The 27,480-nt window shown below is 38.2% G+C and overlaps 1 protein-coding gene across 6 annotated transcripts in view; it reads right to left on the reverse strand.

The window, feature by feature from the left end:
• Positions 1-27,480, reverse strand: part of CNOT4 (CCR4-NOT transcription complex subunit 4) — a 119,484-nt gene that overhangs the window by 50,662 nt on the left and 41,342 nt on the right. For all 6 annotated transcript variants that reach the window (XM_066362780.1, XM_066362778.1, XM_066362779.1 and 3 more), the window contains exons 2-6: positions 26,174-26,436; positions 10,704-10,901; positions 2,253-2,339; positions 1,025-1,126; positions 198-323 (exon numbers count right to left, since the gene is read on the reverse strand). In XM_066362780.1, the coding sequence (XP_066218877.1) occupies positions 198-323; positions 1,025-1,126; positions 2,253-2,339; positions 10,704-10,901; positions 26,174-26,347 (687 nt within the window). In that variant the 5' untranslated portion in view covers positions 26,348-26,436. The remainder of the gene's footprint in view (positions 1-197; positions 324-1,024; positions 1,127-2,252; positions 2,340-10,703; positions 10,902-26,173; positions 26,437-27,480) is intronic.

Here is a 27,480-nt window from a genome sequence, read left to right on the forward strand (position 1 = left end):
TTTCCAAACTTAGTGAACCAAAGACCAATTTTTATTCATACAGAACTGACATTCTATGAAACACTGTTTAGAAAATGCTACTTTAAAGTAATGCCAGTTAAAAAAATAATAATAAAACCCCTACTTTAGCAATTTTAACTTATAAAAAAGAATCTTCCCTTTTTCTGCAGATTAGATAATTCACATTAGTTTACTACCTGCATTTCCTCTTTTGTGAAGCTGGCCGCCTCGTCCCCCAATTCATGTAGATACATGCAGTCAGGTTTTGGACACTGCATATTCTTTAAGAAGTAACTGCAGTATTTTGTTGTACCTAGAGATGCCTGCAGAAAGGGGGGAGGATAGAAAAGGACCCAAAATGTGAAATGACACCACAATAAGAATGTCCATGTTTTGTGTTTTCACTTCACCTAAAATGAGACACAGACTTGACAAAACACGAAGTATGGCTGTGAATACTAGAGAAATAAACTATTAATAGTAGTGTTTATTAAAGATGATGCTCGTTTGGAAGAACTAACAGGAATTGAGCATCCAAATCGTCCCTAGAGATGAGAAGAGACAAAATCTGTTCCATGGATGAGTAGAGCTAGGCACATAAGAAGGCAACTTTCCTTTTGTAATTATGCCATTCTTCTTCCATTTACACTAGGCATTGCTTGGTGGGACCTTTCCCTTCAACCTGCACTGAACAATGTCCAAATATTTAAGAACACCAAATCAGAACTATTATCTACTTCCGATAAGAATAACAGATTCGTTTTTGCAGAATAAGATATGTGTAAATACAGCAGATTTTAAAAGATTATTTCCTAATAACGTAAGTGTTTATTCTTATTTGGCAAAACAGGACCCTACCTAAGTCGGCAGTAAACAAACCAGCTGGTTTAGGTTGGCATGGGTGCCTAAGAAGCAATCTTCAAATACACTCCCTTCAAATGTAGTATGTAATATGCTACGTACTGCTCTACTTACTACATTTCACCCTTTCCCCTTTAAATAAAAATCAAGGGAACCATGTTACCTTAAGCGTTCTGCCATCCACCACTACATTGTTGACACATTGTATGGCTCTCAGAGCGTCTTCTGACCGGATATAGGTTACATAAGCGCTGGCACTTGGACCCTAGGTGAAAACCCCGTTATTAGTTTCAAATTCAACAAAAACATTTAAAATAATTATCTTGCAATTTGCCTAGAAAATTCTAAAAGCCTTTACTACTACTATCATTAATAATAATCACAATAACTAGAAGTTGTAAAAGTTTTAATTAAACCATCTACTAGTTCATTTGAAAATAAGCACATTTAATGAATTTTATCTGTTCTTAAGCAGACTATCATATGTATCAATGAATGTCATCTTTTTTTTTTTTGTATTTTTCTGAAGCTGGAAACGGGGAGGAAGTCAGACAGACCCCCGCATGTGCCCGACCGGGATCCACCCAGCACGCCCACCAGGGGATGATGCTCTGCCCATCCAGGGCATCACTCTGTTGTGACCAGAGCCACTCTAGCGCCTGAGGCAGAGGCCACGGAGCCATCCTCAGCACCCGGGCCAACTTTGCTCCAATGGAGCCTTGGCTGCGGGAGGGGAAAAGAGAGACAGAGAGGAAGGAGAGGGGGAGGGGTGGAGAAGCAGATGGGCGCTTCTCTTGTGTGCCCTGGCCAGGAATCGAACCTAGGACTTCCGCACGCCAGGCTGACGCTCTACCACTGAGCCAACCGGCCAGGGCCAATGAATGTCATCTTTGAACTGTCATGTATTCTTTTAAAGTCATTTGACATGCTCATCAAAGTTACAAAAAACAAACTTTGAATGTTAGATTTTAAAAACTAAAATCTGAAGATACTGTGTCAAATTACGTTCTCCCAAAACTAAATGAACTTTGCAAGAATAGTCTATCTGCTAATAGCAGTTTAACAAATATGCTCTATTAAGTTTTTCAATATCTGAAAATATTAATTAGAAATCATTATCTAATTCTAGACTAACAACAGACTCAACCCTCCCCCCTAACCATCACTAAATCTTTGTTTTACTATTCACTTGTATTACTATCAATCCACTGTTAGTCTGGGAGAGTCCAATGAGCACCAAAAATTGCCCCACACCACCAATAGAGGTCACTACACTACTGAAGTCCTTGACCCTCAAGTTTCCTAACCACACAAAGTAAATTTTCCTTCTGAATAGCTTAAGTCAAACCCAGACCATAGGGAGAAAGGTAAAAATCCCTGTAATTAGTTACCTGTGAGCCTGCATATGATGTGCTATTATTGATGACAACTTTATGTATTTTACCAAACTTCCCAAAATATTCTGGTCGTTTTAAAACCTAGAAAAGAAAAAGAAATAAAGTATAAATTGTTCCCATTTTCATCAACTTGATCCTTATAATAGGGACATACACTCTTCAATGAAAGAAAAATAACTTTTAATGTTTTCTAATAAATGTGACTATTTCCTAATTACAATGTGTGTATTTAACCTACAGGAAATCATCAACAGAGTCTAAAAGCTATTTTTTTATTGACCCACTGAATAGAAACTGAGACTTCACTAAGTTTGTTTTTTCCTATTATGTTCTACTTTCAGCACCAATCCTCTAGGATCTTATGTTTACAATAAACACAAAACAGATGAAATATCCTGACCACATTTTCAACAGATGATCGATCCCTGTAAGAAATTATTTCTCAAAACAATGACCAAAATTATGTATTAAAGACAGAGATAAAAACTCAAGGACCTAAGTAGAAAACAGTCTTTACTCATAAATCTACTGCATATAATATTTGATATATTAAAGCATTGTTTATGAGCTACAAATTCCCAATATGGTAACAGAATGCTTCTCAATTATCAATGCTTTTACGATTTATCACTGTGTGTGTGTGTGTGTGTGTGTGTGTGTGTGTATTTATTTAGTTTTCTTATGCCAACCAATTTTACCATTTCTTACCTCTTCAATTTTTTCCCCTCTTTTCTTGGTAAATAATGTAAGTGAGGTGATACATATGGAAAAAAAAACAGTTGGAAAAACTATATACATTTCGTTCTCTATTATCTAGGTCAGGTGTCCCCAAATTGCGGGCCCCTGAGGCCATTTATCTGGCCCCCACCGCACTTCCGGAAGGGGCATCTTTTCACTGGTGGTCAGTGAGAGGAGCACTGTATATGGTGGCCCTCCAACGGTCTGAGGGACAGTGAACTGGCCCCCTGTGTAAAAAGTTTGGGGACCCCTGATCTAGGTTACTTCTTCATGATTACTTCCCCCTCATACTTGTAATCACCTTATCTACTCACTTAGCTTCTTTTAAAAACTTACTCGCTAAGTTGTGTGTGAGAATATTATCAAGTGTCTGGAAAGAACACTTTGCATACACTTCAACAGAAAGCTTTCATTGAAAGAGAGCTTGTTTTCTGGAGAGGCTGTAGGATCAGTAGGTCTAAAAAAAAATTTTAGGAAAAGAACAGAATATAGTTTTGAGGTAGTTGCAAATCATGGGAGAGGTTTTTTTTTTTATCAAGGTACATACTGGCAAACTGGCCAAGTTCAGATATGTTCTGCATCAGACAGAATCAAAGCCCTGTGAAACAGTATACGACAGAGGCGTCATCAATTCTTAACAGTTTGCAATTTAATATACAGATGACCCTTGAACAACACCATTTGAACTGTGTGGGTCCACTTATACACAAATTTTTTTTTCAGTTACTAGAAAATTTTTTGGAGATTTGCAACAATTTGAAAAAACTCACAGATGAACCACATAGCCTAGAAATATTAAAAAAAATTAAGTTATAGATGTGATGAATACATAAAATACTGTATATGTAGATACCAGTCTATTTTATTATCCTAGCATAAAATATACACAAATCTAACATAAAAATTTAAATTCTTCAAAACTTACCCAACATAGACCATACATGGTGCCATTTGCAGTTGAAAGATGCAATATTAAATCGTAACTTTATAAAATTACCTGCAATACATACTGTGCTGCTATAATAGCTTCACAGTCACCTCCTGTTGCTACTGTGGTGAGCTCAAGTACTACAAGTATCCACTTCTAATACCATGTGATGCTAATCATCTCCATGTGGAACAACTGTCTCTCAGTACATCAGGTGTCACAGTAAAAAGTGATCTCTTAAGGTTCTCAGGTATTTTTCACGGTGTTTAGTCCAACGCCATACATCTTGAATAACACCATGGCACCCATATGAAGTGCCACTAGTGATGCTGGACGTGCTCCCAAGAAGCAGAGGAAAGTAATGACATTATGAGAAAAAGCTGAAGTGCTTGATATATAATCGGAGACTGAGGTCTGCAGCTGTGGCAGCCGCCATTTTAAGATAAATGAATTCAGCATAAGAACCATGTAAAAAAAGGAAACTTGTGAAGCCCTTGATGCAGCTACATCAGCATTTGCGAAAACCGTAGACTTCAGAAAAATGCCTTTTTCTCTTGTATTGAAAAATGCAATATGGTTATAAGAGAGTCATATCTACAGACTCTAATATGATGTGAAAAAAAAATCAAAGTCATTATATGACTAAGCAAAAGAAAGGTGAAAGAGCTTTTAAAGCTAAAGAATTCAATGTGAATGAAGGATGGTTTGATAGTTTTAGAAAGAAGTTTGGCTTTAAAAATGTTGAGATAACAGGAGAAACAGCCTCTGTCGACCAAGAAGGAGCAGACAAGTTCCTAGACACCATTAAGAAAATCATTGAGAATGGATATCTGCCTGAACAGGTTTGTAATGCATGCAAAAGTCCCCTATTCTGGGGTGGAAATGCCACAAGACATTTATTAGTAAGGAAGAGAGGCGAGCACCAGGATTTGAAGTAGAAAGAGATAGGTTAACTCTACCGTTTTTGTACAAATGCGGTGAGGGGTATGATCAGGAGCACCCTTATCTATAAGGGGCTAGCCCCGAGCTTTGAAGGGAAAGATAAACAAGAGCTGACAGTCATTTAGTGGCACAACGAGAAGGCCTAGACAATGACAACAATCCTTTTTCTTGGATTGGTTCCATCAACATGTTGTCCCTATGTCAGGAAGTACCTTGCCAGTAAGCGATTCTCTTTTAAAGTTCCTTTGATATTGGGCAATGCCTGGCCACCCAGACCCCATTACTTCAACACTGAAGTGATCTACTTGCCCCCAAACACAATGTCTCTTAACTCAGCCTCTAGATCAGGGTCACGAGGACCTTGAAGGCTCATTACATGTGGGGCTCTCTGGAAAGGACTGCCAAGGGTATGACCCAGACCCCATTACTTCAACACTGAAGTGATCTACTTGCCCCCAAACACAATGTCTCTTAACTCAGCCTCTAGATCAGGGTCACGAGGACCTTGAAGGCTCATTACATGTGGGGCTCTCTGGAAAGGACTGCCAAGGGTATGGAAGGGAACCTGATAGAGCACCAGGAAAGTCTGGAAGGAGGACACCACTGAAGATGCATTGTTGTTATAGCGAGAGCTGAGAAAACTATCAAGCCCAGAACAATCAACTCCTGCTGGGGAAAACTGTCCAGATGCCGTGCATGACAGCATAGGTTTAAGGACAGAGCCAATGAAGAATATGGCAGAAAAGGTGGGAGGTGAAGGGTTTCAAGATACGGATTCTTGGAGAAACACAAAAGCTAACAGACATCCGTGAGAAGAATCAGCAGAGACAACTTGTGGAGATGAGTGCTTCCAACCGGAGCCAGGCTCCAGGGAGAAGCAGCACTAGAAACTGACAGGACAACCTGGCAGAAGGGTGCCGCCAATTCGGTTGCTTTTGCCTCCTCACACGACATGGGCCCTTCCATGACGCGGGTGTGGAAACCGAACCAAACAGTGGGAGAAGGACTGGCATGACCTCTGGTGCACAGGCAGGTCAAAGCTTTACCCACGGAACCTCCTGGCTAGGGCCTCTTACTGTTTTTTAAGTTTGCTTTCAAAGAATTACATTACTGTACAGTATACCTCTCTCATAATTGAAGAAACTGCATATCAAACTATCATTATAAGTAGTTTTTTATTTAATGTAATGTTCCCAATAGTGTGTTATTAATATGACTATAATAGTGTATGCCATAAAATATTTTTAATAGTTCATTCATTACTGCACAAGCTGGGCCTCCATGAAGAAATCATACAGACTACACTAGGATATCATAAAACAACCCTATTTTCTTCTTCATTATCAATGAATGAATTGTTATATCTGCAACTATATATAAACTTGTTTTTCAATTATCCTCCATTTTTGAGGTTTAGTGCTAGTAATACAACACCAAAGTGTTTTGTACCATATAAGCCATATTGATGTAGGTACTGACGATGATTCATCTTGTATACACACAACATAAAGTGGTATTGATAAATCAGTACTGTAAATTTATTCTTCCTATGATTTTCTTAATAATACCTTTTCTATAGCCCACTTTATTTTAAGAACATAGTACACAATACATAAACATACAAAATCCCATGTGTTAATTGATTGTTTATATGATTAGTAAGCCTTAGGCAACAGTAGGCTATCATTGATTAAATTTTGGGTGAGCCAAAAGTTATATGTAGATTTTTGAGTGGTTCTTAACCCCCACATTGTTCAAGGGTTAACTTTAATTACTTTTACCATATTCTATTTGAGATTCTTATAAATATGAGGTTGTCATGTTTCCTACAACAGATTTTAATGAATTAGAAGGTGATGTGATTACACTTTTCCAACCAAATCCCAAGGATTATGATAGTAATAGTAGCAAAGGCAATGACCCTCGGGGTTGTTCACAGCAAAATCTCAGGGTTGAGGGGGGTGGGAATAGTATATTTTTAAAAGTTTCCTGGCCAGTGGAGTGTAGAACTAACTTCATTCAATATTCCAGCTGGATGCATGCAAACTCAGCAAAAGGCTCACAGCCAAATACCTGCTTAAAGGGCTCTGGCTGGTCAGTCTGGGCTGCGTCAGCATCACGCATTACGTCCGAGTTTAGGGCAGAGTTCTGAATGAAGTCAGCGTGCAAGGGGGCATTTTGGAAATCTGTGGGAGCTTTTATTGGGGAAGGCTGTCAAAGTAACTGGGAGACACTATTGTTGGTCAGTGGATGGGAGCCAGGACAGCTCAGAATTCTTGGACTAGTCCTGAAAAACAGCACAACAAAGCATTGTCCTGCACAGCTTTTGAAATGTCCTGCAAAATATTCACGGAGCTGAGAAGACTCTTTATAATTAAGTGAACCTAGAAACAAATCCCGTATTATACATAAACATAAAGTAGTTCCCCCCAGTTTTGACATATTTTGAACTTGCAGGAAAGCAAATAATATGTAATTAAGAGAAGAGTACAAATGCTTTGATTGGAATTTTACTGAGAGTTGTTTCAGTAATTGTCACTGACATTTCATGGTTCCCAAGTTGCCAATGATACACCTGTAGCAATCTGCATTGTAGCTACCACATTCACAGTGATTCTATAAACATAGTTAAACTTAAGATTTTATTATATACTGAAAAACAGTACTTCACTAACTTGCACACACATATAAGTCATTTTTAGACCTAGTTAAAATGCAGATTTTTTAATTTTTTTTTTAATATTTTTCTGAAGCTGGAAACGGGGAGAGACAGTCAGACAGACTCCCGCATGCGCCCAACCGGGATCCACCCGGCACGCCCACCAGGGGGCGACGCTCTTCCCACCAGGGGGCGATGCTCTGCCCCTCCGGGGGCGTCACTCTGTCGTGACCAGAGCCACTCTGGCGCCTGGGGCAGAGGCCAAGGAGCCATCCCCAGCGCCCGGGCCATCTTTGCTCCAATGGAGCCTCACTGCGGGAGGGGAAGAGAGAGACAGAGAGGAAGGAGAGGGGGAGGGATGGAGAAGCAGATGGGCGCTTCTCCTGTGTGCCCTGGCTGGGAATCGAACCCAGGACTTCTGCACGCCAGGCCAACGCTCTACCACTGAGCCAACCGGCCAGGGCTAAGATGCAGATTTTGGTGCAGCGGTCTGAGGCAGGGCCTGAGAGTCTACATAACAAACTCCCAGGTGATACTCTGGGCTACTGGCCCAGAGGCCAGACCTTTAATAGCAAGGTTCTAGAGTAGTGTTACCCAAGTATTTATAATTAGAAATAGTCTTTTTATAATTACTTTCCTTTTATTTCTCCTTTAAGTATTTTGCAAATTATGTATGTAGACAGGTTATATTATCAAGAAGTCACTTTGTGAAAATCAAAGGGTGTGATAAAATACTAGTTTTGAAAAGTGTGTCTGATAAGGTTGAAGACCACTGACTTATGGGAAGTTTATGACCACTATTTGAGCATAGCTCCTTCAATAACAACATAAGATTATGTATACAATTATGCTGACACGTCGCACTGCAGCCAGAATGAGATTTTCCAAGCACAAATCTAGCCATGTCACTCTGTAGAGCCAGGTGAGAAAGCCTTCAGGCTCCATTATCAATCACCATTGCTCCTCCAGCCACACAAATCACTTGCAGCCCGAGCACTGTCCCATCCAGAAACATCTGTACAGTTCCTGTGCCAGAAGCACTTACCCCAAAGATAACACAGGGTATATACCACCCCCCAAAGGTCAGGTGCTAGCCTTTGTGCCTCCACAGCACACTTCTCATAGTGGACTGTTACTTCTGTAGCTAAGCAGTGACTACCTTCTTATTGCTGTATGCTCAGTGTCTTACAGACTTACACTTCAGGTACTCCATAAATGCTTATTTGAAAACTGAACTGTATTTGCACTGAACAAAAAGAATTCCATGGACACAGAACACTGTTGGGCCTCAATGTATCTGCAGATGGCCTATGGTTGAGCAGAAATGGCCTGCCCAGGCAAGAGAAATTCAAGTGGTTTAAACTTAAACTTTTTATATTAAGTTGAACACTAAAGATTCTGCCTAAACATAAGTCAACAGCAAAGTATTACTAAAATGAATAAAGAAAATACAGGGAATAGGCAGAGCACACTTCTCATCACCATATTTCCATATATCCAATGTCAAATACTTCACAGCGAGCCACTTCGCATACTAACATAGAACAGAAAAAGCACCCAACCTTCCAGTGCTGCTCTGTATACCTCCTCCAGCTCTACAGCTGACCAGATCCAGGAAGTATTTAAAAAATCAAGTACATTCCCATCTAAGGGTTTTCAAATCAAGATAAAACTTCCATTAGTTCACTGGAGTAGCAGTTTCAGAAACACGAAAGGAGATTCTAATCAATAAGATTAGTAGGAGCAAACAGAGGCAGGGAAATAAACTTGCAGTGGCAAGAGTGCCCTCTGGTTAGGACAAATGGCAGACCTGAAAGAGAGATGGGTTGATAAACTCTGGGTGGTATTCAAGGAAACGGGCAAGGGTGAAGGTGCATTGTGCCTACCTGGGAGTTACGTAGCTTAGGAAGAGGAAGAACTGGCTGTGAGGATGAATCACAGGTCTAGAATGCGCTCCCTCCTTAACATCTTACTGAAGACGTCTTTTCCTCCATGAACTCTTGACTTTGGAAAGAATGTGGATTCCTGAGGATCATGTAGCTCACTAAGGCCAGCATCCCTGGACTTAGGTCCTAGAAAATTCTTGGGTTGCTACCATATTTACTGTCAATGACAGAGCCTTCTTAGTATTATCTTTCTGACCTTCTCCTCCCCTGATCTGGAAGCCCACCCTAACCTCAATAACATCTAAACTCATCATCAATAAATGTGTATTATTCTCTCTAAATTAAATTTTAAAAAATCAGTGTTTAGACTCCGTAAATTTCCTCCTCCTGGGGTCTTTAGCTTAGCCAAGTCTGATGATTTCCACCCTCCTAAGCATAATCACTATACTCCTCCCTCTGATTGGTACCATGACGAGCATTCTTTCAAAACCTTCTCAATAAGTACTGCAGGCAGTTCCCCAAACTCTAGCTCTCTCTGACTGAAGTCAGCACTCTGGCTGTCAATCAGCTTCTAGCTGCCTTCCCATTAATCTAGTCAGTACCTCCTGGAATATCAGAAACTACAAGTTAGCAGATGTGCATTCAAAGGCATCAGGGCAAGTTATAAGTTCAATAGTACCCAAATAAGACCAGTGATGGAAAGAGAGAGAAGAGGTAAGATCTCTCCTGCCCCCAAACAAATGACAAAAAACCTGATCCATTATTTCCCTACATCAAATTCTCCCTCTTTCCCACAAACTGGCTTGAAATGAATGAGTCAAGAGTGATGATACAGTATAACAACAGTTCTTTAACTGTTCTATAAATAAGAACTGCTAGTTGGGCAGGATTTAAAAGATTACAGCTCTCTAGCAGGTTCATGTAACTGCATCTCCACTGTTGGTCCTTATATAGCTACAGAAAGAAAGTAGTCATGTCACATGTTAGCCCTGACAGCAAAACAGAACTATTATCCAAGTTTTAGGTTATCAGCTCTAAACAGGACTTCAGAAATCTAGTTCAAATGCCTAGTTTCACAACTGAAGAAAACAAGGCCAAGAAAGATTAAAACTTGCCTAAGATCACAACTGGTTATTGGTTTCTTAGTGATTATTTTTAAATTTGTTATTTTCTCCTAAGTTTTAATATTTTCAGTGGTGTCTTGCAGTTGGGCAGGGTCAGCTCGTATTTCCAAATATTAGAAGCAAAAGAAAAAAATGTCAAGATGAGAAAGAAAATAGACGAAAACTTACCTCTGGGTCTGCTAGGCGCTGAGACAGACCTACAACAAAGACAAGGTTTTTTTGTACAACACGTACACTAGCCAAATGTTTGCGATTTTCTGATATTTTCTGTTTTCTCTCATTTTGTTTCTGTTTTTTCTCATTCTTTATCCTTTGCAGTTCTTCCTGGGAGAGTGGTTTATAAACTGCTGGGTCTTCTGGATATGGCTTTAAGCAGAAAACAAACAAAAATTAGCATTCAATAGAAAAATTATATGAATAACACAATTATCCAGTCCTGGACAATGGGTATGTTACAATGATTTGTTACATTTCCCTTTTCCTACATCTTTTAATTGCTTAAAATATTTTTATTTAATAAATGTAAAATGTTAAATAAAATAGTTTTTAAACACTAGTTTGCAGAGCTGAAAACAGACCACTTTTGGTGCTAAACTTAAACCACTACCAAAGATTCTAAAATTAAAAAAACATCTTGGGATCCCATCAGTGTCTAGCACAAAGTTTACAAAAAAAGTAAAATTTTAAGGTGCTGTGTAAGAGGCAAAAAGTGTAAGTTTTCTCGTCTAAATATGGGTTATGTATTTAATCAACAAATATTTAATAAAAACCTACTATATGCTAGAAGGTTAGTGAAGTGCTTGTTTTTCAACACAATCCCAAAGAGACACAGAAGGGGAAATATAGAAACTATGGCTCGGCAGCCTGAATTTGGTTTCAACTTTACCAGCCATGTGGTCTTAGGTAAATTCATCAAACTCTATGCCTCAGTATCCTCACAACTAAAATAAAAATAATCTTAAAGGCTGGTCTAAAGATCAAATAACACTCATGAAACAATTATTAATATTACTGGCACACAGTAATCCTCAATACACATTAGCCATTATGCTCTTGTAATTTTCCCCTTTCTCATCACTGCAGTATTATCTTCATTCCTATTGCTAATGCCACAGCTACAAGGCCTGAACAAGAGCTGTGGACTCGCATGCCAGGCTTTGAATCTTGGCTCAGTCTTCACTCTCTGAGAAACCTTAGCTAAGTTATGTCTTATTTCCTTTAGCTTTCTGTCCTGTAAAATGGAAGTCACAATATTTTATTCGGAGAGTTTCTGTGAGTTTAAAAAGATAAATACATTTATAAAGTGATTAAAACTGTGTCCTGCACATTGGTATTTGTTGGTCAAATAAGTCTGTAAATATGATATATATGTTTGCTCGCTTATAGTTTGCACTGAGTTTGGGAAACAGGCTGTAAGCAGGCCAGGTAGTTACAGCCTGAGGCTTAGTTTTAAAACTAAGCTTTTCCCCACACCCTTGACTGTTGCATGATGTGGGTGGTGCACTCTCATGAGGAATCCCATTCTGCCTCAGATAAGTGACTTTGTATCAGAGACTTCTTTGTTTGTATATTGGATTAAAGGTTTGGATTTCTACACTATAAAGTGGATCAGACCGGGAGCTTGCTCTCTTGGTTCCTGAGATTAGCATTAGAGGGGAGAGCAAAGAAAGGAGAGCAGATAAAGGCTACGTGGAGGCCAGGAGAAGCAGTCAAGATGGCGGAGTGCTGAAAGAGAAGCCAGTTAGTGTAGAGTTTGTGCAGAGAGAAGGAGATGGGGAACAGAGGTGAATAAGGCTGGTGAGCTAGAAGCCTTTGATTCTAGGAAACTCGGATAAGTCAGTAGCTTTGTGAGCACTGAATGAGTGAGTTTTAGAGCCCAGTGTGTGTTTTTACTTGCCGGGTGCAAGCTAGGATTAAAGATAATGGTCCTCCAGTTCGTGGCTCTGTTGTTTCATTACCATCTGTCCGAATCCAATGCAAACTATCATTGGCCAGTCGGCTGTGATGGTGGCCTTGGCTCCTGGCCATACAGTATTCAATATGTCAGTTATTACTACTAATAAAAATAGTTGATAATAAATGGAAGATGGGACATATTAAGTAACAATAGCTAACACTGGACATAAATAGACCCCCAAAATTGGAATGACAGTTGGTTGGGAATTGTGTCTATCAGAAGATAGGAGTAGCAACCAGCAGAAACGACGCCATCAAGAAAAACAGTGGGAGCAAGGAAGAGGGGAGGAAATCTACAAAAGCCTGAAACCCTGCCATGCCTTTAACATAAGATACTTTGATTTTTTCATACATAAATAAAAACAATAAAAAACACCCTTTTCGTGAACACATATTAATAATGAAGGCAATTAAGAAAGTGACATTTTCCTCTATGTCCCTCTATTTCTACCATTAATATATTAAAGTCTCCAAAAACCTGTTCTGAAATAGTGAGGTGTATCTGGTGGTCCCGCAGGATATAAACACCCATACCATTAGATTCCCACATTAAAAATATGAATCTTCCAGCTATTTGGTCCTATTGGACATTAGTCCAATTTACTTTTGAGTGAGAGGCATAGAAAACAGCCAACTCTGTAATTTACCTGATGAACTAATAGTGTTGAATGAACTAATAAGAACTTTCAAAGTGAGTTTAATACATTTTAGAAGCTCAATAAATATGTGCCAAATGAACACCAACTTACTCCCTAGAACTGAAAATGTAGCGCTGCTCATTTTCTTTCAAAAAATGTTGTTAAAAATGTTCTTGCATTTTAATTTAGGGAAACAAATGGTTAAAGATCTACTACAGTGGGTTCAAGACTTCAACCAGTGATGCCCACTTAAGATTTTTCCCTCTCTTCTCCCTCACCTTTCTGTACCTGTATTATTCTCCTTCCACATCGTAATCTGTCAGCTAGATTGATTTCAATCCTATGGAACTATTTGAAGCTATCAAGACACAAGTATAAAACTGAACTGCATACAAAGCAATTAAAATACCTTTCCACAATATCACTTAAAATTTTCACTTGCACACGGAAACGCTGTTTTCTACCACACGGTTTCTTGATAGCTCTTCTTGGAATGTTTATCACTAAATTAATTTGAAAGCTGTTGCTCTGCACTAACATCTACAGTGGTGCTAATCCTCACCCTGAATAGATCAAACATATGGACTGCTCCTAATTCTACTTCCAAATGTAGTCCATGCCCCTGCGTTTTACCAGTCCGTGATAAGAAAAATACAAAAGTGGAGAATAAGCATTTAGACATGTTTATAACAACTTAAGATTGCCACACATTCATGTACGTCATCAGTGGACTATGCGGAATAAGATATTTATCAGTGTGGTTGTTACTGAACTTAGGTGGTAAATCACATGACACAGGCTGGTAACTAGTCATGTGTAAGAGGACCTTGTATTGGTCCTCAGAAGATGTGGGGCACGGGAAGTGAAGTGGGGGTTCAGTTTCAGTTCTGGTTCTTCGTCAGAGATAGTTCGAGAAACACTGACGTAACTTTTCTGAGACTCAAGTTCTTCTGTGAATATGAAGGACTTGATAAGTACCTGAAGGTTTTTTTTCTTTGCTAGCATTCTCTGAAATTGTAAAACCCCAGTAAAAGATGATGCAAAGTAAAGTAAAACCAAAAAAATGCATAAACACACAAAAAATAGAGAATGGCAAGTACCAAAAATTAAGCTCGTTTCAACCCTCATCAAGTGTATTACTGATGCAACTTGAGTACACTACACTTTATCTTAGTCTTTCTCTTATGTTATTCTAAAATTTTTGTTTCATGGAAATATTCCATCAGGCTTCAAAGTCAACTCTGGTAGAATATAACCGCTATATAACATAAAAAAACAATATAGGAGAACAAGACAAATTAGTTTGCTATAATTTACCTTCCAAATATCTCTTATTCCAACAACTTATATGAAGTTATAATATAAATACTAGCTTTTTATTCTTAACACATTTGTAAAACATTTCTTTTGTTAGGAGGAATTTAATAATTTTTTCTAGACAATATAAGATGTACTAATTTACCCTAAACAGAAAGGCCAATATGCAAAACCTTACTGGCCTTAACTTACCTAAATATTTCATAACAAGCTGGAAAAGCATGCAGTCCATGACAATTCCCTCTCCACATGCCACCATAAGTACTCACTCTATGAACCGCATGACAGAAAATTAATAAGCTGATACAATGAGGTAAGGAAGGGAAGTAGACTAACGATGAAAGATGAAGACGCATAATTTGAATTAACTGCAGAAAAAGAGTGTGATTCACAAAGCTAGTAACAGTAGTACTAAAAATAAATGTAAAGAAAAGTACATCTGGTCTACTGTTTGACAAAAACACATATGTTAAACTGAACTTTCTAGGACTATAGTATCAAATAAAAAATTACAAGCAGGCCCTGGCCAGTTGGCTCAGTGGTAGAGCGTCGGCCTGGCGTGCAGGAGTCCCGGGTTCGATTCCCGGCCAGGGCACACAGAAGAGGCGCCCATCTGCTTCTCCACCCCTCCCCCTCTCCTTCCTCTCTGTCTCTCTCTTCCCCTCCCGCAGCCAAGGCTCCATTGGAGCAAAGTTGGCCCGGGGGCTGACTCTGTGGCCTCTGCCTCAGGCGCTAGAATGGCCCTGGTTGCAACAGAGCAACGCCCCAGATGGGCAGAGCATTGCCCCCTGGTGGGCATGCCGGGTGGATCCAGGTCCAGCACATGCAGGAGTCTGTCTGACTGCCTCCCTGTTTCCAACTTCAGAAAATACAAAAAAAAAAAAAATTACAAGCAGAAAAATTTTCTTTAAAGGTACTACTGTGTGTTATCTATCAAACTAACGCTAAAGAGCAGGGGTCCCCAAACTTTTTACACAGGGGGCCAGTTCACTGTCCCTCAGACTATTGGAGGGCCACCACATACAGTGCTCCTCTCACTGACCAATGAAAGAGGTGCCCCTTCCAGAAGTGTGTGTGCGGGGGGAGGATGGATAAATGGCCTCAGGGGGCCGCATGCAGCACTCAGGTAGTTTGGGGACACCTGCTAAAGAGGGTGCCTGTGAAGCATTATTGTATAAATTATTTTCAACAGTGCTAATGTGGCAATAAATTGCCAAACTAGTAATTAAGGTGGCTTATAGTCTCTAGTGTAATCATTTAATTTCTTTCATATATGTAGTATGTTCCCACTTTTATTCCTAGTGTATTTGCATGTGTCTTCTCTTTAACTTCTAATAAGACATGCCAAGAGTTTGATCATTTTATTGGTCTTTTTAGAGAACCAGCTCTAACCCCTACTGACATACTACTTTTCTTCTATTTCACAAAATTCTGATTAATCTCTATATTCACCATTACAATAATTTTTCTTTTTCTGTTTTTTTAACCTGGAATTAAGTTCATTTATTTTTGTTCTTTGTTTCTAGTAAGTGCATTTACAGCTCTAACCTTTCTTCTTGCTAAAGACAATGAAAAACACTCTAAAGAACTTTATTTTTATACCAGCATCTTAAAAACAATAATGGTCTGCAATAGGGAAGTTCCAAGCCAATTTCTGGATGACAGTCAAAACCCATAGTGAAAAGTGAAAAGTCTGACTAACAACAAACAGGGAGAGAGGAACAAATGGGGGAAGAGGGACAGTATTCATAGCCAAAACCAACCCAAGGGAAGACTTGCACCCTGGAGACCAAAAGGCCTTTATGCTTGACCTGAACAAAGGCTTTCATGCTTGAAACATCCCTAATGCCAATGTATACAGGACCCAGCAGAGTCAAATGAAAGTCTCTAAAGGAGGGTAAATCCACTCTGGGCCATGGAAATCCCTGAAATAATTCAATGACAGGCATAGGTAACCAAGCACATGGAGAAATAAAGACATGAACAACCAGCAGAAACATCCATTACAGATAAGCTACTGGAATGACTGGACATACATTATTAAACAATGCTTACCTGTTTAAACAAATATATAACAAACTTAAAAACATCTGCAGGTCATAAAAATCTACTTTAAAAATAACATCAAATATGGAGAAAAAACAAACACTACTTCTAGAAATGGAAAACAGAGGAAGAATTTTAAAACTCAGCACACTGGACCTAAAAAATAAATTCAAACACTAGAGGACAGATCAGAAGAAACCATCCACCCAAGCATTAAGGAAAAACAGAGACATGTAATACAAAAAAAAGATTAAGAAACGTGGAAAAAAGTGAAAACGTCAGAAAAATATTTAATCAGAGTCCCAGAAAGAGAGAAAAAGAGAATAAAGGCAGTATCTGAAGAGATAATAGCTTAATTCTTCACAGAACTAATGAAACTCACCAATCCATAGATTCAAAAAGCCCTACAGTCTGACTGGTGGTGGCGCAGTGGACAGAGTCAACCTGGGGCACTGAGGTACCAGGTTTGAAACCCCGGGTTGCTGGCTTGAGCGCAGGCTCATCTGGCTTGAGCGTGGGTTCACCAGCTTGAGCGTGGGATCATCATGATTCCAAGGTCATGGGCTTGAGCGCAAGGTCGCGGGCTCAGCTTGAATCCTCCCTCCCCATCAAGTAAAGTATGAGACGCAATCAATGAACTTAAAGTGATGTAACTACGAGTTTATGCTTTTCATCTCTCTCCCTTTCCTTCTTTCAAAAAAAAATAATAATCATTAAAAAAGAATTATCTTCACTTTAATCTAATCTCTCAAAGCACAAGGTAGGAACTAGATCATCTGGTGATGAAACGTAAAAAAACAACAACAAACTTTACATGGAAAAAGAAAAGCAGAGTAAATACATACAAGTGAGTTCTAATTTTAGGAAATGGTTAATATTTCCACTGTGGCTTAACAGTGAATTTTAGTGCCAAATGGACTTAGATTTTAGTTTTGTGCCAGTTTGTTTGTACAAATTGTGCACACACACAAACATACATGGTTGTTAATTGTGTAATTCAAATTTTCTATTTCCTTTTAATTGTCTACTTCATCTGTCAATGTCTAAAAGAAACAAGTCAGAAGTCTCACCATCAGGAATACAGATGCAGTTTCCTCCTGGTACTGATATCAACTCAATACACTTTAAAGCTCTGCTCTTAACTAAATCAAGTTTCATGACTTGAAGGACCTTTTATCAGTAAGAAACAGTCCTCTTTGCCCTTTTAAAATGTGTTTGATCTTGAATCTGATTATGAATAATATCAGCACTATTATACCTTCTTTCCTCTATTTCCATTTGAACACACTATCTTTTTGTCTCTGGTTTCCCTGATATTTCTCTTTTATTTTCTTTTTTACTTATTTATTGACTTTAGAGAGAGGAAGGGAGAAAGAAAGACAGAAGCCTTGATCTGTTTGTGTATATGCCCCGACCAGGGATGGAATCGTCAACCTCTGCATATCAGGATATTGCTCCAACCAACTGAGAATTCCAGCCAGGGCAATATTTTTCATAGATTAGATAGATAGATTAGATAGATAGATAGATTAGATAGATAGATAGATAGATAGATAGATATAGATATATATGTTCCTAGTCAAACAGTTCTACAAGGATTACTAGGAAAAAGCAGTCCCCATCTTCTTGCTCCCTTATACCAACTGCCTATTGACTCTTAGCTGACTGTTTTGTCATTTACTATAGTATCATGAAATAACAAGCTTGCATTATTACTTCTTGATTTTTCAGTTTTAGATATCACATTGTACAAGTTGAAGATTTAACTTTCTTTCAGTCAGCCTAGCCATACATCCTAAGTCCACTTTCTAACCATCCACCCTAAATTTTGGTGGTCAATATTCATGATTACATTACCATAAAGTTCAAACGTTTATACACTTCTACCTCCATCTATGACGGAGTAGAGGGTAACAGACTAGACCTACTATAAAAAGCAACTGGAAAACTAAACAAAATATAGAAAATAAATGTTTTCAGACATTGAACAACAGGCAATGAACAGCGGGGTCCGTGGACTTTGAGAAAGAAAGAAAAGTAAGACAGATGGAACCATGGGGTTCAGAGCTTCCTGCTCTTCTGGCACCTACTGCATCCTGGTCCTGGGTCCAACAGTCACCTGAGCAAAGGGGATAGTGATCAAAATGTGAACTGAGGCAACTTAAATTTATGGGCAAAATAATACAAAGAAGAAACTAGTCAGAAAATTCCGGAAAGAGTTACACAGAGGAATCCTGTGACAGCTAGTTTCTGCAGGCAGCTCATCAACGAAGGACCCCTGCTGGGATCCATGTGAATGATGAATTTGGAGAGGAAAAAAAAAAGTGGCACCAATCACATGTAAACCTTTTCAGAATATAGAGAATGAGATGACATTCCTAACTCATTTATAAAACCTGTTTTGCTTTGATTCCAAATCTAAAAACAATATAAAAGAAAGCCACAAATACCCCTCATGACAGACACAAAAATCATTCTTAAAATTAGTAAATTGAAAATAAAAAAGATAATATAATCAAATGGGGTTTCTTCTTGAAAGAAACCTACAAAATAGTCACGGGGATGTAAAGTACAGCAGAGAGAATACAGTAAAAAATATTGTAATAACTATGTATGGTGCCAGGTGGGAACTAGAATTATCAGGGGGAACACTTTGTAAAGTACATGACTAACCACTATGATGTACACCTGAAACTAACATAAAATATTAAATGTACACTGTAATTTAAAAACTAAAGTTAAAAATTTTTAAAGTAATAAAAAATAAATCAATTAACCTAAATCACTATATACAATCATCTCTCCTTATCCTTTTTTATTTTTTTTATTTTTTTTATTAATTTTAATGGGGTGACATTGATAAATCAGTGTACATATGTTCAGAGAAAACATCTCTAGGTTATTTTGACATTTGATTATGCTGCATTGCCATCACCCAAAGTCCAATTGTCTTCCGTCACCTTCTAACTGGTCTTCTCATTCTTTTTAAAAAAAATTTTTATTTATTGATTTAGAGAGAGAGGAAGTGAGCGAGAGAGAGAGAGAGAGAGAGAGAGAGAAAAATATCAATCTGTTCCTGTATGTGCCCTGACTAGGGATCAAACCCATAACCTTTGCATGTCGGGATGATGCTCTAACCAACTGAGCTATCCAGCCAGGGAACTACACATAATCTTCTCAACAAAAGAATAGACATGAGACAAAACGTTAACATCTACTCATGATAAAAACTCTCAAAGCAAGGAATAAAGAAAAACTTCCTCATCATGATAAAGACCATGTAAAAAAAAAACTCACAGAAGCAGGCCCTGGCCGGTTGGCTCAGTGGTAGAGTGTCAGCCTGGCGTGCAGGAGTCCCAGGTTCGATTCCCAGCTAGGGCACACAGGAGAAGCGCCCATCTGCTTCTCCACCCCTCCCCCTCTCTGTCTCTCTCTTCTCCTCCCGCAGCCAAGGCTCCACTGGAGCAAAGTTGGCCCGGGTGCTGAGGATGGCTCTGTGGCCTCTGCCTCAGGCGCTAGAATGGCTCTGGTTGCAACAGAGCAACGCCCTAGATGGGCAGAGCATCGCCCCCTGGTGGGCGTGTCGGGTGGATCCCGGTCGGGCACATGTGGGAGTCTGTCTGCCTCCCTGTTTCCAACTTCAAAAAATACAAAAAAAAAAAAAAAAAACCCTCACAGAAGCAACATACTTAACAGTGAAATACTCAAAATCTTCCCACTAAGACTGAGAGCAAACAAAGACATCTGTTCCTACCACTTTTATCCAGTGTTATACTGGAGGGCTGACCCAATGCAATAAGGCACGAAAAATACTTAACAAGCATACATGATGGGGAGGAAGAAGTAAAACTACCTTTATTCACAGAAAACATGATCATCTATGTATATTTTTATTTTATTTTTTATTTTTTAAAAATTTATTATTAATTTTAATGGGGGTAACATTGATAAATCAGGGTACATATGTTCAGAGAAAACATTTCCAGGTCATTTTGACATTTGACTACGTTGCATACCCATCACCCAAAGTCAAATTGTCTTCCATCACCTTCTATCTGGTTTTCTTTGTGCCACTCTCCCCCTTCGCCTCCCCCCCCAGGAATTGATTTAACAAAAATCAGTTGCTGTGCATAATAGCAAATAACAATAGGAAAACGCAATTTTAAAAATAATACAATGTATCACAGCTCAAAAAATATAATAAAATATGCTATATACTAAAAACTACAGAACTTTGTTTTAAAAATCTTTAAAACTTAGAATGAAATGATAAACCTTATTCATGAACTAGATAAGTCAACATTTTTAAGATGTAATTTTTCCTCAAATTGTTCTGTTTATTCAACACAATCCTAATCAAAACCCAGGAGACAAGGCCCTGGCCGGTTTGCTCAGTGGTAGAGCGCTAGCCTGGCATGAGGAAGTCCCAGGTTCGATTCCTGGCCAGGGCACACAGGAGAAGCGCCCATCTGCTTCTCCACTTCCCCCCTCTCCTTCCTCTCTGTCTCTCTCTTCCCCTCCCGCAGCCGAGGCTCCATTGGAGCAAAGATGGCCCAGGCGCTGAGGATGGCTCCATGGCCTCTGCCTCAGGCGCTAGAGTGGCTCTGGTAGCAACAGAGCAACACCCCAGATGGGCAGAGCATCGCCCCCTGGCGGGCGTGCCGGGTGGATCCCGGTTGGGCACATGCGGGAGTCTGTCTGACTGCCTCCCCGTTTCCAGCTTCAGAAAAATACAAAAAATTAAAAAAAAAAAAACAATTAAAAAACAAACAAACAAACAAAAAAAAAAACAGGAGACAGTTAGTACAAAATGACAATCTAATTTTAAAAACTTAGATTGATCTTCAAATAATTATATCTTCTCTCAAATATTCTATTTCCTTTGTCTCTTTGCACTACCCTTTTAAGAGCTCTTCTCAACTTTATTTTCTTTATTTCTGCTATCATGTTTTAAATTTCAATCACAATGTCTATTGTTCACTAAATTTTTAATACTACCTTGTTCCTGTTTCATGAATTCAGTATCTCCCATTATTTCTGAGATAAAAATAATAATACTTTTGCTGAAGTTTTCATTTCTTTGGCCATTGGCCAGTCTCTGGTTTCCATGCAAGTGGATGTTGCATGCTGCTATGTCAGAACACCACCTGTGTTCCCACAGCTGCTTTCCACCAGGCTATTTTTCTCAGAAACGCTGCCCTCAAAGGACATACACAGGCAGTCTAAAGAATGACTAGGTAGCCTGGGCCTATATTTAGGAAAGCACCAAGGTACTTTTGAATCCATTAGGCTCAGCAACTGGGACTCTGTAGGTCTTTAAAACCGGCTCTCTCTCTGCTTTTCAAAGCTATTAAAGCAGAGGTCCTTTTTGCAAACAGGCTGTTTCACCTCGTGAGCCAAAACCAGGAGCTTACTTCAACTAACTCTCCCTATCTGCATCTCCAAGTTTATTTAAATCATGTCAATTTGCCACTTCAAAGTGCTTCTACAGGCTGTCTCCTGGCATGGTTCTGTTAAATTAAATGGTAGGTCTGTGATCCTCTCCAGGCTCCTAGAAACACCTCTGGTTTTCCTCTGTGTTAACACAACCACTGAGGCTGGTCTACAGAGGCATAAAGACTTGGTGGTCCCTGACTCAAACAGGTAATGTCACAGATATGTGTGCAGTGTTCAGCACATTCTCTGCCAAAACTAATACAGGTATAAACTCCAAGACTCTGTGTGGCCCACACTATTACACTATTTGCCTTCTATGACCCACACCAACCACGGGACTGGTACCAGCAAGGTTTGGTAGTCAAGAGAACATGGAGAAATTCTGGAAGCTGTGGCTCTACTAAGTCAACAAAGCACAAATAAATAAATAAATAAACAAACAAGTAAGTAAATAAGTAAATAAAACAAAACAATAATGACCTCAGCTAAGAATTATAACTTGGGAGACCCAAAAGGAGGTTTTCTAATACTTCTTTAATCCAGATTGTTTTTTCTATAAATAGTGGAGATCCTTGGTGCTCATACTTAGACAATCTCTCGTCTTTTCCACTGATCCTCTCTTTCTTATAATCTCATCAAGTATGATTATTTTATAAATGGCACTCCATATGTTGATAATTCCCAAATTTATATCTCCATACGAAAAACAAACTTGAATATTCACCTGTCTCTTCAACATCTCCAATTAGGAGTTCTAACAGGAATCTCAAACTTAACAAGTCTAAGTTCCTGATATTCTCAAAAAACCTATTCCTACCATAGTCTTCCCCATCTCAGTTAATAGCCACTCTTTACTTCCAGTTGCTCAGTGCAAAACCTTGCAGTCATTTTCATATCTTCTACTTTTCCTGCATAGTAGATATTAAACTTTATGAATCTTTGTATGTCTGAGAAAATGTTTTTTGGTTTTTGTTTTACAGGGACAGAGAGAGAGTCAGAGAGAGGGATAGATAGGGACAGACAGACATGAATGGAGAGAGATGAGAAACATCAATCATCAGTTTTTCGTTGTGATACCCTAGTTGTTCATTGATTGCTTTCTCATATGTGCCTTGACCGTGGGCCTTCAGCAGACCGAGTAACCCCTTGCTCGAGCCAGCGACCTTGGGTCCAAGCTGGTGAGCTTTTTGCTCAAGGCAGATGAGCCTGCGCTCAAGCTGGCAACCTCGGGGTCTTGAACCTGGGTCCTTCTGCATCCTAGTCCAACGCTCTATCCACCGTGCCACCGCCTGGTCAAGCTGAGAAAATGTTTTAATATGCTTTCACATCAGAAATTGAGAATTTCATTCAAAATTCATTTCACTCAAAATTTGGGAAAAAAAATTAACTAGTTTTCTCTTTTCTATGGCTGTAAAACAAAAACACCAGTATCAGTTTTATTCCTCTTCCTTTGTAGTCTATTTCTCTCTCATGAGCCTTTAGAACTATTTTTATTCTAGATATTCTAAAATTTCACAATTATATAAATATATGTTGATCTTTTTCAGTCATCTTGCTTCATACTCAGAGCCCTTTTAAGAACTGCTTTCCAGCATGAGAATTTTTCTTCTCTTAGTTCTTTGATTATTTCTCCCTATCTATTCTTACTTCACTGCTACTGAAACTTCTATTAGCAGAGATTAGAACCAGTAAGCAGATCTATAGTATTTTTCATGTTGCTTTTCTTTCATGCTAATTTTTATTTTTTGAACTATATCCTGCAAGGAAATACTCAACACAATTCTCCAACTTACTAATTTACTCTTGAAAAGTGTACATTCAGTTCTTCAGCCTATCTATAAAACTGATCATTTTCAAGATATCTAATATACTCTTTTTTAAAAATGTCCTTTCGCCTGACCAGGCGGTGGCGCAGTGGACAGAGTGTCGAACTGGGATGCAGAGGACCCAGGTTCGAGACCCCGAGATCGCCAGCTTGAGCACGGGCTCATCTGATTTGAGCAAGACTCACCAGCTCAAGCACAAGGTCGCTGGCTCAAGCAAAGGATCACTTGGTCTGCTGAAGGCCCATGGTCAAGGCACATATGAGAAAGCAATCAATGAACAACTAAGGAGCCGCAACAAAGAATTGATGTTTCTCATCTCTCTCCCTTCCTGTCTCTCTATCCCTGTCTCTCTCTTTGACTCTGTCACACACACAAAAAAATGTCCTTTCTTCATGCATGTGTCATTTACTCTTATCTCTTTGAGAAGTACCAATGACACTTTCAAAAGTTTCTCTTTGCTTATTTATGTTAGATTCTTTCATTTACGGTTTTTGTGCTTCTCTTTCATAATGTTAGTTTTCCAAAATATCTATAGATTCTTAGTTGTTGCACATGTTTACATGTAAGAATCTGTCAACCAGTCTGTAAATGCTATTTCTGTTTGCTGCAGGATGCCCTTTCATGACTGTAGTGAGGAGAAATTGCTGGACAAGGTATATCAGCAGTTCATCTCTTGTGCACTAGAGGTGCAAATTCTCCCAGAGTGTTTCCATCCACCTTATGGCTCTAACCCAAATCTACAATCAATGTTCCAGCAAGAGAGCATCTGTCTCTGCTATGTGGTGTTAAAGTTGGGCTGGACCCATAGGCTGCTCCAATGCCAAACTCAAACAACCACACCCATCATTTTTCCTAAGATATTAAAGCACCACTATTCTTGCCTTTTTGTCAGCAGTTTTCCCGAATATGTTTTTTGAGCTAATGCTTCTTTACTGAAACTGATCCCACTGGCCTTCTGTCCTTCATATTCCTCACACTTTCTAGTCCTCCCAGAAAGGCACCTTTTATTTATAATCAGCTTTGCTAAAATTAGTTCTGTTTTTATCTTTAATTTTTTGTCTCCACTTTCTAAAGATATGAGGTGATTCTAGGTAATCCCTTAAAATTGAAATAAATTTCATTGCAATTTCTCCAAATGACTGATTTTTGTCTAGTTACAATTTAACCATTGGTCTTTCTATTAAGATTCTACTGCATACCACTACAAAGGATAAAAAGAAAGAGAGAAAGAAAATGAGATAAACTTCATCATATTCCCAAGGCTCAGAGTCTTGGGCTATCCTGAAAGTTACCACTTTCAACAAAATAGTTCAATATGATCATCTTCTTATGAAATGACCAGGAACCAATTTTTAAAATATAACTGAATGTTTCTAACTCATTACTACAAAGTTGTTATACATTTTAACCAAAGCTAATGTTAAGGTTTTCATTTACCTTTCCATTCACATTCTTAAAGTATAAAAAATAAAATTACATACAATAAATATACATTATAAATAGGTTACATGTTATATATAATACTATGTATATATATAAACTATATTAACACTTAAATAGATGTTTTCATTCATGTAATATATATTACATGCCCATCAGATTTTTAAAACACTGAACAATGCATTGCCTTCTGATACATAATTCCTCTGGTAAGGAAATTAGAAAAAAAATAATTTAGGTATCTAAAGTACATTTCTTCTTCCTCAAAATCTGGTAGTAATGAACATACGAGCTCTTTCAAATGGGTAAACAGAAACAAAGGTTTAAATCATGTAGACATTAAAGAGAAGGCAAAAGAATAGATACTTTCATGAAGACCTAAAGTCACAAATAAAGTGCTTCAAAAGAGGAATGCAGCAATACTGCTCATCCTAATAGGTCATTCACTATAACTATTGCAACTGCTTATTAGAACAATCATACACAGAAAATATTAAAAATCACAGATTTTTTTGTCAAGAGTTAGAAGAGACTCAAAAGGCATATTCAATCCCAAACCTTATTACCCACTAGTTGATGTCTATGGATAAGATTCTTCAAAGACACAGTATTCTGAAGTACATATAACAGGACAGCATTATCAGCCTGGAACAGTTATAAGGACCCAAGAAATGGGTATTATGTTGTGAACCAGAATATCAGTCAATCTAACCCAACACTTGTTTTAGTAAACATCAAGGTTTCTCTCTTATTTTGTACTAGAAAATTAAGGTAAATCCTCCCAGATGTAATACTGAATGTGTTTTCCCAATTTTATATCTAAATTCTTTGCCTCTCTACACACCTAATCAGTTTAAAGCAGCCAAACTGAAAGCCAACCAAGAGCGTATGTGACTTTACCAAGATCATACACTTAGTTAACAACAAAGCCAAGAATTTCCTCAGACACATGTACAGAAAGTTATTTCAGAGTATTTACCTTTCTACATGCAGGACAAAGCCCATTTTCATCAGTGCGAATTCGATGCCAACAAAATCGGCAAATCTGGTAGCCACAGGTGCAAGGGAAAAAATTGATATCATCTATCTCCAAGGGCTCCATGCAAAGAGGACATTCCACAGGGTCTTCCTTTGCATCAGGACTGCGAGACATCTTCACGTTTATTAAACAGCAGCAAAAGTTTATAATAATTTAAAGGAGAAAGTTCAGCACTGAGAATTAAAATGTAGAACTTCAGAGACCTGCATGAGAAAAACAAAACATACTAATTACTACTGGGAAAAATGGCATTTTCAACAATCAAGAATCATTTTATCAAAAAATTTGAAAAAACATTAATCAGATCAATTTTTATCATCTTAGAATAGATTTCAAAATGAAATCCTGAAGTTTCCTGCACATCATGATAAAATGCTTGGCATTATTAATTTTTGTATTCAACAGGAAAAACAAAAAACTTCCTTTTTCTATATAAAACATTTAGTACTAACCTACTACTAATTATGGCACATTCTAGGAAATAAGTAATATACAGAAGCATCTTCTGCCTTAAAGCACTCTGTGAACTGTCTTATCTTTGACCTTAAAGCTAGTGCTCCTTAATACTTCCACATAACTAAAGGAGTATGATATTACTCTAAAATGTACCACAATTTATAAAATAAGCTCTAATGAAAATGAATTCAGTCATCTAAAATCACATCTTAATATCAAACCCTTAGCAAAGAAAACAAAGGTTAGTCTTTTTTTTTTTTAATATGCCAGATGGTCTAAATATTTACAATTAAATATATAGAATATAGCAACAAAAATTTCTGGGAGAATAAGCACCTATTAAATAATATAGATGCAAACATTTGTTCCACCAAAAGAAAACTAAACTAAAATAATCGAAGGTGCCATCTACACTTCTAATATACTTTAAAAAAAATTTTTTTTAATTTATTGATTTTAGAAAGAGAGAAGGGAGAGAAAGAGAAAGAGAAACACTGGCTCGTTGTTCCACCCATCCATGCATTCACTGGTTGACTCTTGTATATGCCCTGACGAGGGGTCGAACCCACAACCTTGGCATATCAGGACGACTCTCAAACCACCTGAGCTACTCGGCTAGGGCCTAATATTTTGATTATAAGATTTTATTTCCATAACTACAGCTTATTCGAGTTTTAAGTGAAGTAATTTATGGGATGCTAGAAAGGAAACAATATACAGGGTTTATGAATTGAAAAGCTTTCTAGAAAGTAAATTACTATAAATTTTAAAAATAACATATTGAGATTATG

The sequence above is a fragment of the Saccopteryx leptura genome, chromosome 2, assembly GCF_036850995.1.
Source record: "Saccopteryx leptura isolate mSacLep1 chromosome 2, mSacLep1_pri_phased_curated, whole genome shotgun sequence".
Taxonomy (NCBI): Eukaryota; Metazoa; Chordata; class Mammalia; order Chiroptera; family Emballonuridae; genus Saccopteryx; species Saccopteryx leptura.